The 11675-nt window shown below is 59.3% G+C and overlaps 1 protein-coding gene across 2 annotated transcripts; it reads left to right on the top strand.

Annotated features, from left to right (window-relative positions):
• Window positions 1-1154: 1154 nt before the first annotated feature.
• Window positions 1155-11645, top strand: SLC17A7 (solute carrier family 17 member 7). 2 transcript variants are annotated; one of them, XM_023650132.2, is made up of 12 exons: window positions 1155-1386; window positions 5566-5818; window positions 6739-6857; window positions 7148-7262; window positions 7340-7427; window positions 7570-7656; window positions 7749-7891; window positions 8560-8709; window positions 8882-9014; window positions 9598-9708; window positions 9925-10052; window positions 10256-11645. In XM_023650132.2, the coding sequence occupies exons 1-12, from the start codon at window positions 1325-1327 to the stop codon at window positions 10547-10549; spliced, it is 1683 nt and encodes a 560-aa protein (XP_023505900.1). In that variant the 5' UTR covers window positions 1155-1324; the 3' UTR covers window positions 10550-11645. The 2 variants fall into 2 exon arrangements, with proteins under 2 accessions (XP_023505900.1, XP_023505901.1); XM_023650133.2 differs by lacking the exon at window positions 1155-1386 and adding an exon at window positions 2897-3580.
• Window positions 11646-11675: the final 30 nt, after the last annotated feature.

The following is an 11675-nucleotide window of genomic DNA, read 5'->3' as shown; positions in this document are numbered from 1 at the left end:
GCCTGCCTCTGGCAGTGGACTCAGCGTCGGGGAGGGGGCTGGTCTGGAGAGAGGAGCCGGGCAGGACGCGCCTGCCGGCTGGGGACTCAAAAGAGTCGGGGTTCAACCCCAGAGGGGCGGGGCTGGAACTAGTGGGTGGAGCAAGAACTCAGAGGGTGGGGACAGATCCAGGAGGTGGGCGGGGACAAATCTCAGCGGGAGGGGACAGGACTCAGCCGGTGGGGAGAGAACCCAATGGGTGAGGACAGAATTCAGATGGACAGATTCCAGGGGGTGAGGGCGAAAATCAGCAGGGACAGATCCCAGAGAAGGAGATAGAACTCTGAGAGCGAGGACAGAACTCAGGGGGTGGAGAAATATCCAAGGGAGCGGGGAAACAACTCAAAGGGGTTGGAGACAGGACTCAAAGGGCAGGATAGATCCCAGGGTGGGAAGGCAATTATGACCTGTAACTGGGGGGCGCGGAATATAACTGTAGGGGTGGAACTCAGAAGGGAAGGAAATCGGGGCGAAGGGACTGGGAGGGGGATGCGCCCAGAGGGGGAGTAGACCTGGAGGGACGTGGGATTCCAAAGGGGAAAGGCGGACACAGGTGGATGGAAGTTAAGAGGGAGGAAACTGGATGAGGGAAGAACTCGAGGGGACAATGGGTGCATCGAAGTCGGGGTTGGGATTTCCGGGGGAAAGAATTCTCTGAATGAGAAAAGTACCCTCTGAATGAGAGAGCTGGATCTGGGGATGACGCGGGTTGGGGATGGAACTCGGGGGGCGGGAGGTAGAACTGGAGGGCCCAGAAATTCGGAGGGATGGGACTGGGAGGAGGAAACGCAGAAGGAAACTCAGAGGAAGATGGAAGCACAGAGGACGAAAATGCGGGGACGAATTTAGGGGAAACTGAAGTGAGGGGGACAAATCTCAGTTGGGGAAGAGAACTCAGGAGGAGAGAAAATCTAGGATAGAAGGCGCTGGACGGGTGGGGAGGGGGGCGTGGCACAGGGGCGAGTAACTCCCGCAAGACTTCAGTTCAGAAGCCAGAGGCGTGGTCTTGGGCGGGGACAGAATAGAGATAAAGGGCTGCGGGAGGGGGGCGGGACTAGAATGCGAGGGGCGGGGTCTAGCAGGGATGGGCGTGGCCTTTCCCCGCCCCGCCCCCGACGCCGAGTGCAGTGGCAGCCCCCCTGCAGCCAGCGCTCGCAGGCTCCTTCCCCCCGAGCGGAGCTGCGGGGCCGGCCGGGCCGGGGCAGACCCCGGGGACCCGGACGCGGCCGCCCGGGCCCGCGGGCGGGGGGATCAGCGGGGGGTACCGGCAGCAGGGGCAGCCACCATGGAGTTCCGCCAGGAGGAGTTTCGGAAGCTAGCGGGTCGCGCCCTCGGGAGGCTGCACCGGTGAGCGTGGTGGGGGTCCTGGGCGGGGAAGAGAGCGAGGGTCTGAGGAAGATGCTCATTCCCACTTGGGTGCAGACGGACAGCTGGACGGGTGATACCCTTGGATGGGGGGGGGTCCACCCATCTTTCCAGTTTTCTCCCTCTGTCGCCGACGGCGCCCCTCTCTCTGGTCCTGTGGTCTTGTCTCATGCATCTTCTCCTTCATTTTTCTGCGCCCCACCCCACCCCAGGCGCTGCCCTTTTCTCTGGGACTGTATATCCCCCACCTTTTGGGTCTCTGACGCTTCCCCCACTTCTGGGTCTCTGTTTACCTATCTTCTCTCTGTCTCTGCATCTCTGTCCCCCTCTCTCTGGGTCTCTATTCTCTTTATCTCTGAGTCTCTGTCCCCCTCTCTCGGAGTCTCTGGCCATTGCTCACTCTAGATCTCTATCAATCCCTCTTTCTGGGTCTGTGTCCTTCCCCCCCGCCCCTCCAGCTTGCGTCCCCCCGCCGGGTGTCTGTCTCCCCTCTCTGGGTCTCTGACCCTCTTCTTTTGGGTCTCTGTCCCTCTATCTCTAGGCTTTTATCCCCCCAGCCCGGGTCTCTCCATCTCTGCGCCTTTCTCAGTTTCCGTCTCTCAGAGAGTTTAATCTGAAGCTAAAGCGGATTGGGGCCCATTGGTCCTTGTCCTTGAGGAGAGTTAAGCTGGGAGGAAGAAGCCAGGGGACCTGGATCTCTGGGGGAGAAAGGAGGTGCAGGCTTCTGGGGTAGGGCCGACTACCCAAAGGATGTAGGCTAGAGCTAAGAGGGACTTCCTCCCAGCCAGAGAGATGACCCCAGTGACCTGCGTGTCCCCGGGGCAATCTGGACACCTTCCCCCAGTCTCTCACCCCCAACCCCAGCCCTGGCTCCAAGTCAGAGAAATTACTCAGCTGCAGAGAAGCCTAAAAATATCTGGCCACAGCGCGGGAGGCAATGGCCTCATCAGTACCGTGCCCCCGCCGCCATTCCCTCAGACCCTGTCCGCTTGGCCCGCAATCCTGACCCCATCTTTAGTTGACCCTCAGCCCATCTCACTAGGCCATGAGAGTCCTTCTCTAAGTCTAACACTAGTCCTGCTTGCTGCAGACCCCCTCCTAGCTCCGAAGTTACCCCACCTTCTAGTAACATGAGAGATGGGAATAAAGCTGGACAGAAGGGAGGGGGCAGGAGGATGGCGCAGCGATGGAGATGGGGTAGGGGAGCTGAGATAACCTCACCCCTTCTTCTCCGATTCTTCCAGCCCCTCCCCACCCTTTTTCTCGCCTCCTTTCACGAGTTTCTCAAAATACATCAGTGCGAAGTCAGGAGAGCCAGAGAGACGTGCTGAGGGAGGGGGCTGGGAGGGGGGATGGTGGCGGGAGTGTTGTGTTTCTCAGGCCCCCTCCCTCAGTCTCTGCTTCCCAGCTTCTCATCTGTGTCTGGGTTTCTCTCAGTCTGTCTCCGCCTTACTGTCACCTCTCTGAGCTGCCTCCTGGGCCCCACAGACCCAGAGCTCGGAGCTCCCCCAGGACAGTCATCAGGGAGTTTGAGCCGAGAAGGGCATTTGCATCTGAATGCTGGGGTTCAACTGGATGGTTAGAGAGAGAGAGGAATGCCCTGTATTAGACACAACACCCTGATTCCATTGAATCCTCTAGTCCAAGCTGGGGAAACTGAGGCTCAGTTCGAGAAGGGGGAGAAATCACTGGAGGAGGACAAGTGTCATCATTCGAACTCAGGCCACTCCCTCTCAAGCCTGGAAGGGAGGCTGCAGAGTTCCCTCAAGATGAATGATGCTGGAGTGGGTGGAGAACACCCAGACCAGGAAACAGATGGTAGCCCAGGGCGACTTGGGAAAGGGAATGCGGGAGAGACAGGAGCCCACGGGCATCCTTTCTGAGAGCCCAGCCTTGGATGGGGCGATGCTGGGGGCCAGGAAATGATCAGGCCCCATCACTACTCCTGTGTGTGACCTTGGACGTGCTACTTCCGCTTTCTGAGCCTCAGTTTCCTTAGCTGTACAATGGGAAGATAAGAGAGAACCAAAAGGACGTAAGGGGACAGAGAACCTGAGAGAAGCAGAGACAGAGACCCAGAGAGAGGGAGATTGAGACGACGTCTTCATTTCGGTTAACTGGCTCATCACCAAGTCCTCAGATCTGAGTCGCGGGCACCCAGGAAGGGGAGACAAGGGTATGTGGGGGGGAATCTGCATCCAGGCTCCCCCTCTCTGTTCTTGTTCTCTGCAAAGCATTGAGGCCACCTTCACCTCTGCCTCCCTCGATCTCTTGTCCTGAAATAACTGGCGTTCCCTTGAAGCGCCCCCCTCCTAACCTTCCATTCTACACTTGCGCCCATTTGATAGATGTGGAAGACTGAGATCCGTGTCCCCCCCCACCCCCCCCACCCCCAGTTTAGAAAGCCTTGGCCAGAGATCTGACATCTCTTGATATTAACAATGAATATCAAATTTCAGGGGCTGCAATCACATCTTGAGTTTCAGTGTCAAATAGCATCTGATATCAACCTGGGTCAAGGTCTAATCTCATTGGCTGTCACATTCTGATGGGAAGAAGCCATCCCACCACCCCGGGCTTCATTCTGGGGGCTTCCATTTCCCCTCTCTGGCTCTCTGGCTCCCCTCTCTCAGGGTCTCTTTCCTTGTCCCCCTCAGTTCTGTTCATTGCCCCCGTTTCCTCCTCCCCCCACCCAGTTCTTAATCACCGCCCCCCCAACCTCCTTAAGTTCTAGGATGGGGAGGGGTGACTGTGCTCTCTCTTCTCTTCCACCCGCCTCCCCCTAGACCGTCTGGCTGTTCTTCCCTCCCCCGTCCCAGTCTCCCTCGCCTCCATCTGTTCTAGCCCCTTCCTGGGATCCAGCCCGATCCCCTGGCTGAGTCCCCGCCGCAGAGAGGGGCTGCACCTCACGAGTCACGTCCCCAGCCTGTCTCTCCTCAGTCTCCTTGTCTCCCCATCTTTCTCTTAAGGCTCTGGGTCTCTGCATCTGTGTCTTCTCTTCTGGGTTTCTGTTCCCACCTGTCTCTGGATCTCTGTCCCCCTCCCTCTCTGTCTCTGTTCTTTCCTTCCCTGCCCCTCCTTCTCAGGGTCTCTGTCCTGTTTCCCCCTTCTCTCCGTGTCTCTGCCTCTGTCTAATTCTCTCCCCCTCTCTGGGTCTCTGTCCCCTTCTCTCTGGATCTCTCTCCCTCCTTCTGTGTCTCTGACCCTCTTTCTCAGCCTGCCCACTCCCCATCTCTGTCCTCCTCCTTTGGGGTCTTTCCACACTGTCTCAGGGCACCTCCCTCTCTCTCCCTGCAGCCTCTCTCTGGGTTTGAGGTGGCTCTCCATGTACCCTCTCTGTCATCACAGACTCAATCCTGGATCCAGAACAGGCGGGGGCGAGAGCCACACTGGGGACTGAGCCAATCCCCCACCAGGGCCATCTGTCCCTTGCCAGGACACCACCCGCCACTCCCCCTCCCTACCCCCTAGGCTGACAGCCTGAACTCAAGGTTCCCCAGGGATGTCCTGCTGGGCTGCTGGATTCCAGGGCCCAGGACGTCTCCGCACCCCCAAGTCACTGGGAATGGGCTTTGGGTGGCTGAACGGAGTCAGCTGTATGTCAGCCCCACACCTGGGGCCTGGAAGCAGGAAAGGGCATGCCACAGGGCGCAGGGGAGGAGGGGGCCAGTATATATAGCAGACATGGCTGAGAAGCATCTGTTCTTTTGACACCTTTGCTGAAGCATCTCCTTAGCGCCTTTTGCTTCCTCAAATAGACTCAGATCTAGGAGAGGGGGCTGGAGGGAGTCTCTGGGCTTTGGGCTGGGGGCTGGGGATGTAGGCTCAAGGATGGCAAAGGGTAGTCTGGGGTCTAAAACTCCTGAGTCAAGAGATGAGAAGGCTGGGGGAGAAGGGAACTGAGGACCTCCCCACCTGAGTCTGAGGGAGGAAGGGGCTGGGGTGTGGATTCTGGGTGTGAGAGAGATGGAGACCTGGGGTCCAGATTCATGGGTCCTGGGGGGACAGGCGAGTTAGGGGCTGGACTCCTGGGGAAAGAGGGAGTGCGGGCTTAGAATCTCGGGTCTTTTTCAAGCAGGAGGTTTTCCCTGGACTCCTGTGTCATGGGGAGGAGGGAGCTGGGGGTCTGGACGTCCGAGTCTTTGACTTCCCACCCCGCAGCCTTCTGGAGAAGCGGCAGGAAGGTGCGGAGACGCTGGAGCTGAGTGCTGATGGGCGCCCAGTGACCACGCAGACCCGGGATCCGCCCATCGTGGACTGCACCTGCTTCGGCCTCCCTCGCCGCTACATTATTGCCATCATGAGCGGTCTGGGCTTCTGCATCAGCTTTGGCATCCGCTGCAACCTGGGCGTGGCCATCGTCTCTATGGTCAACAACAGCACGACCCACCGCGGGGGCCACGTGGTGGTGCAGGTAGCTCCGGGCTGAAGCCCTGGCACAGCCCGCCCCTGCCAGCCCTGCCCGCGCTCCAGATGCTGTCGCACTCGACTATGCCACGCCCCTTCCAAACAACAGCCAGAGTAGCCCCGCCCATCTGTGCCGCCCTCTCAGCTCTAAGCCCCGCCCCTGTCTACATAAGCCCCGCCCCTATTTATTTCAAGTCCCTGACTTCAAAATGCAGACTCTGGCCCAGCATTAGGTTCCCTATATGTTGCCCCTGTTCCATTTTGGGCCTCCTTAGCAACTTTGCTCCGCCTGCGCTCCGCGCCTGTCCCAATGTGCCGCCTGCTTAATCCCAGTCTCATCTCAAGCTCCATCCTGAATTTCGATCGTGGCTTTCCTAAAGTTGCCGCTGCTAATTCCCGCTTCGTTTTCTCTGGCCGTTGCCCAAAGCCCCACCTCGCCTCAGACTTTCTCCCTATTTTAATTTCAGTATGGAGCCCCTGCCTCAGGAATAATTCCTGATCTGGGCTGTAGACAACCCCGTCCCTTGTTCCCTTCCAATCAGGCCTGCTCTTTTGGCTACTTCTTGTGCCTGCCTAGACACCATCGAGGTCACTCTGAAAATAGTTCGTGAGTTGGTTAGAAGTGGAGAAAGAGTCCGCACTCTCATATATGGGCCACCAGGCATTCAGAGAAGGGACACTGAGGCAGGGAAGCAGGAAGATCGAGGCTTCTAGGCAGCATCAGGCCCCGTTGCTAAGGTAGTGCTGCCCTAGCAACGCGGAGGAGCAGAGCTGGAGGGATGGCTTGAGCTCTGATTGGAGGGTGTTTGGGCGCGAGAGGGCATCCTTGTTTCTGATTGGCCGAGGGACTAAGTCTGTGGGTGCTGATTGGTGGAAGGGCCGAGCCTGGGGCACGGCGCCTGGTTCCATGTGCCTTTTGGTCCACAGAAAGCTCAGTTCAACTGGGATCCAGAGACTGTCGGCCTCATCCATGGCTCCTTTTTCTGGGGCTACATTGTCACCCAGATTCCCGGAGGATTTATCTGCCAAAAATTCGCAGCCAACAGGTACAACGATGGGGTCTCGAGATGGGGGAACTACAGTTGTGTGAGTGGGGTTAGAAGATGTGGCCTCGCATTTGGGGCCTGACTCTGGGACAATGGGAGGAACCTGGGTTCGGGGGCGGGGTCTTAGGGAAAGGCGGGGCTTGTGATTGGGGCGGGTGGAAGTCACAGAGAAGGTGGGGCCCGGGGCTCTGGGGAGTGCAAGGCCTGGCCTGCTGTGGGCGGAAAAGCAGAATCCAAGGCATGGCGGGATAGCTGGACCCTTTCCTCCGACCACGGACTCTTCCCATTAGGGTTTTCGGCTTTGCTATTGTGGCTACATCCACTCTAAACATGCTGATCCCCTCGGCTGCCCGCGTCCACTACGGCTGTGTCATCTTCGTGAGGATCCTGCAGGGGTTGGTAGAGGTAAAGCCTCGCCCCCTTATGACCCAGTCCCGTTCTGACTCTGCCTCTCTTGTTGACCTTGGTTTTCTCCTCCCTAGGGGGTCACGTACCCCGCCTGCCACGGGATCTGGAGCAAATGGGCCCCGCCCTTAGAGCGGAGTCGCCTGGCGACAACGGCCTTTTGCGGTGAGGAAGGGGCTGGGGATCCAGACTTGAGGGTCTGAGGGAGGAGGGGCTGTGGCCTGCACACGTATCCCAGAACTTGTATCTGCACTCCTGGATCTGAGGGAAGATGGACCCTTTCTCCATCCCGCATTCTCCCCCTTAGGTTCCTATGCTGGGGCGGTGGTGGCGATGCCTCTCGCCGGGGTCCTGGTGCAATACTCAGGATGGAGCTCCGTCTTCTACGTCTACGGTGAGGGACCCAGACGCCTGGGTCCGGGTGGCGCCGGGGCGGAGCGAGGCCGGTGGTCACCTCGCTTCCATCCCCCTCCTGACCCCTCCCAGGCAGCTTCGGGATCTTCTGGTACCTGTTCTGGCTGCTCGTCTCGTATGAGTCCCCGGCGCTGCACCCCAGCATTTCGGAGGAGGAGCGCAAGTACATCGAGGACGCCATCGGCGAGAGCGCCAAGCTCATGAACCCGGTCACGGTCCGGGCCCAAGGCTGCGGGGCGGGGCGCGGCGGGGCGAGGAGGGATACCCAGGCGGGGAGGCAGGAGAAAAGGGGACTTCGAACACGCACAGCGTGTAGACCGTGATGGGTTCGGGGAGCCTGTTAGAGGGGACCTGATGGGAACGCAAAGGGGGCGGGGCCAGAACCTAGGAGGCGGAGTTAAAGCGTGAGGAGGACCAGACTTTAGGATCGGCAGGTGCTGAGGGCAGGGCCAGATCGCGAGGTGGGCGGAACCGGAACCACTGATGGGGCGGGGTTAAACCAGCAGAGGCTGGATTAGAATGTGGCGGTTTTGCTTAGACCTTGGGGTGGGTGAGGCTAGAACTAGGGGACGTCATTGAGTGGAAAATGACTCCTGGGCCCACATTTATGGGCCTTTGAGGGTCATCGTGGGGTCCGGACACTTGCAAACCTGAGGGACCACGGTTGAGTCGGGACGCCTGCATCCCCGAGGTGTCACCGTGAGCCTGGGATGCCAGAGTCCCCACAGAGACATGGTCGAGCCGGCGCCCCTGGGTCCCTGGAGGTTTTAGTGAGGTCGGGAAACCTAGGTCTCTGCGGGACTATAGTGGGGTCTCTGAGGGGACACAGAGAGCGCCCAGCCCTGGTCTCTGCCTTAGCGGCCCCTCCTCTCGCCCCCCGCAGAAGTTTAACACACCCTGGCGGCGCTTCTTCACGTCCATGCCAGTCTATGCCATCATCGTGGCCAACTTCTGCCGCAGCTGGACGTTCTACCTGCTCCTTATCTCCCAGCCTGCCTACTTCGAAGAAGTGTTCGGCTTCGAGATCAGCAAGGTTGGGCCCAGGAGGGGAGGGCAGGGGGTGCAGTCGAGGTGAGGGGGAAGGAGCGGCGCCTGGATCCCAATGGGTTGGAACGAGGGACGGGGAGGAGCCCATGGTGCATGAATCGGGCGGAGAGTCCGGCCGGCGGCCCCTGAGCCCCTGCCCTGAACGCTCGGTGGCGCAGGTGGGCCTGGTGTCAGCGTTGCCCCACCTGGTCATGACCATCATCGTGCCCATCGGCGGCCAGATCGCGGACTTCCTGAGAAGCCGTCGCATCATGTCCACCACCAACGTGCGCAAGTTGATGAACTGTGGGGGTGAGTGGGGCGGGGCCTGGGCCGGGTCCAGGACCACCCGGGCTGGCAGCGCTCGGTGGGGCGGGGCCGTGGGAGGATGGGGGCGGAGTCAGAGGGCGTGTCCAAAAAAGGCGGGGCCAGGATGAGGCCGGACCTGGATGCAACCTAATCCCAGGCGGCCAGTCTCAGAGGCCGCGGCATGGAAGGGCAAGGGGGGTGTGACTATCCAGGTGGCGCAGAGGTGGGACCCAGTTGGATCTGGAAGGGTGGGGTCTACACTGGACGGGGCGGAGGAGGACAGGAACTAGGTGTTGAAAAGGGGCTATGAGTGGGGGGACCTGGAGACACTGGTCTGGGCGGTGTGCTGCCTAAAGAGCTGGGAGAGAGAGGGAAAGAGTGAGGGTGCACAGGTGGTGCTTGGACCCTGCCTATTCAGGGCGAGGCCTAGTCAGGGAGTGGGGACATGGGGCGGTGGAGCCTGTGCGCGTGGTCAAGGGCCAGGCGTGGAGGTGGCCAGACAGGGCCGGATGGAGGCGGGCCGGGGTGGGAACCTGTCTGGAGGGAACCGCTTTGGCCAGCGCTCAGATGAGGCGGCCCTCCATAGGCTTCGGCATGGAGGCCACGCTGCTGCTGGTGGTCGGCTACTCGCACTCCAAGGGTGTGGCCATCTCCTTCCTGGTCCTCGCCGTGGGCTTCAGCGGCTTCGCCATCTCTGGTGAGAACCGCAGATCTGGAGCTTGGGGGATCCTGGTCAGCTCTGTGGGGAACTTCCTGGCTCAGGAAGGGGACCTCCCAGCCTCGAAAAAGGTGGACTAGAAAGGGCAGCGGGAAGGAGGGGGGAGGGGAATGGGAAGAGGGATGGGGGAGGGCGGCCCAGTGGGAGTCGCTTGAGTGAGACTCGGGTGTGACGCCTCCTGGCTGGCCTCGCCAGGGTTCAACGTGAACCACCTGGACATCGCCCCGCGCTATGCCAGCATCCTCATGGGCATCTCCAACGGTGTGGGCACGTTGTCGGGCATGGTGTGCCCCATCATCGTGGGCGCCATGACAAAGCACAAGGTCTGTGCACCGCTCCTGACCCGCTCGCGCTCCAAATTTTGTGTCACCCTCCGTGGGCTCCACCCCTGCCTCTCTGGGTCACCTTCAGCCTTTCTGTCTATCTCCGTCTTCCTTTCTCCGGGCCTCCCCTCCCCCTTTCAGGGTCTCTCTCCACCCCCTGTTTCTCTGTCCTCTGACCCCAATTCCCTATTGTCCCCTCACAGACTCGGGAGGAGTGGCAGTACGTGTTCCTCATTGCCTCCCTGGTGCACTATGGGGGTGTCATCTTCTACGGGGTCTTTGCTTCCGGAGAGAAGCAGCCGTGGGCGGAGCCTGAGGAGATGAGCGAAGAGAAGTGTGGCTTTGTTGGCCATGACCAGCTGGCTGGCAGTGACGAAAGCGACATGGAGGATGAGGCTGAGCCCCCCGGGGCGCCCCCTGCTCCCCCTCCCTCATACGGGGCCACACACAGCACAGTTCAGCCCCCAAGACCCCCACCCCCTGTCCGGGACTACTGACCATGTGCCTCCCACTGGATGGCAGTTTCCAGGACCTCCATTCCACACATCTCTGGCTTGAGTGACAGTGTCTAGGAACCCCAGTCCTCTCTGTCCTGCCTCAGGCCTACGAAGCACTCTCCCTGGTTCCCAGTGCTGTCACGTCCTCTTCCCTTCCCAATTGCCTCTCAGGGGTAGCAAAGCTGCAGACTGGCAGTTTCAAGAATACCCAAATTCCCCTAAAGGTTCCTTTCTTGTTCTGCCTCAGTGGTTTCAAATCTCTCCTTTCAGGGCTTTATTTGAGTGGACAGTCCAATCTCGTACTCTCTCGTGTGGTTTTGGGGCACCTCCTCCCTCTCCTTTAACCCCACGGACTCTCGGGCTAAGCCCTGAGATCAGTCAGCCCCCCTCTCCTTTCAGAAAAATTCAAGGTCTTCCTCTAGAACTTTCAAATCTCCCAACTCTATTCTGCATTTGCCAGATTGGTTTAACCAATCACCCGTCCCCGCCATTCTAAGGATTGATTCTCACCAGCGTTTCTGAGGGAAAATGGCGGTTTCAAGTCCCCCCTCCCCCTTTCGTCCCTCTCTCCACCAGCAGATTCTGCTGAAGCACCAAACTCCCCAAAACCTTCTCCCTGGCTTAGCGCAAAGTCTAGGGAAATAACCAAAACGGCGGGTTTAACGATACGCCTCTCCACCCCCATGCACTTTTTCCGACACGGTTTTCAGGTCTGAATAGTGGCTGCTCAAGTCTAGCAACTCAACGGTTTGAAGCCACCACCATCGAACTTCCCCGTGGTGGTTTCAAGATGCCCCTCTTCCCCACAATTCCTTGCACTTTATTCTCCTGGGTGGTTTCAAACTACCCTCGTTTTCTCAGTGGCCATTTGTGGTGTCCCTCAGGGGTTAAATGACTCAAAATCTGGGATCCTTCTCCTCTCAGACTCCCCTATTTCGGCTTAGAATTTGGGGAACGTATATAGGGGAAGTCACAGGAAAGGGAAGGGGCTGGGGGAGAGGGGTGTTTTTCCCCGGGCAGGGTTGTGTCTTTGTGTCTCTGTCTCTGTGACCGTAAATCCTGCCCTCCCTCACGCCCAATAAAATGCTTTGGTGTACGTAGTCGTCATTGGTCGTGGAAGTCACAG

This window comes from Equus caballus, chromosome 10 (assembly GCF_041296265.1).
Source record: "Equus caballus isolate H_3958 breed thoroughbred chromosome 10, TB-T2T, whole genome shotgun sequence".
NCBI classification, from domain to species: Eukaryota; Metazoa; Chordata; class Mammalia; order Perissodactyla; family Equidae; genus Equus; species Equus caballus.
This window is presented reverse-complemented; position numbering and strand designations above follow the sequence as displayed.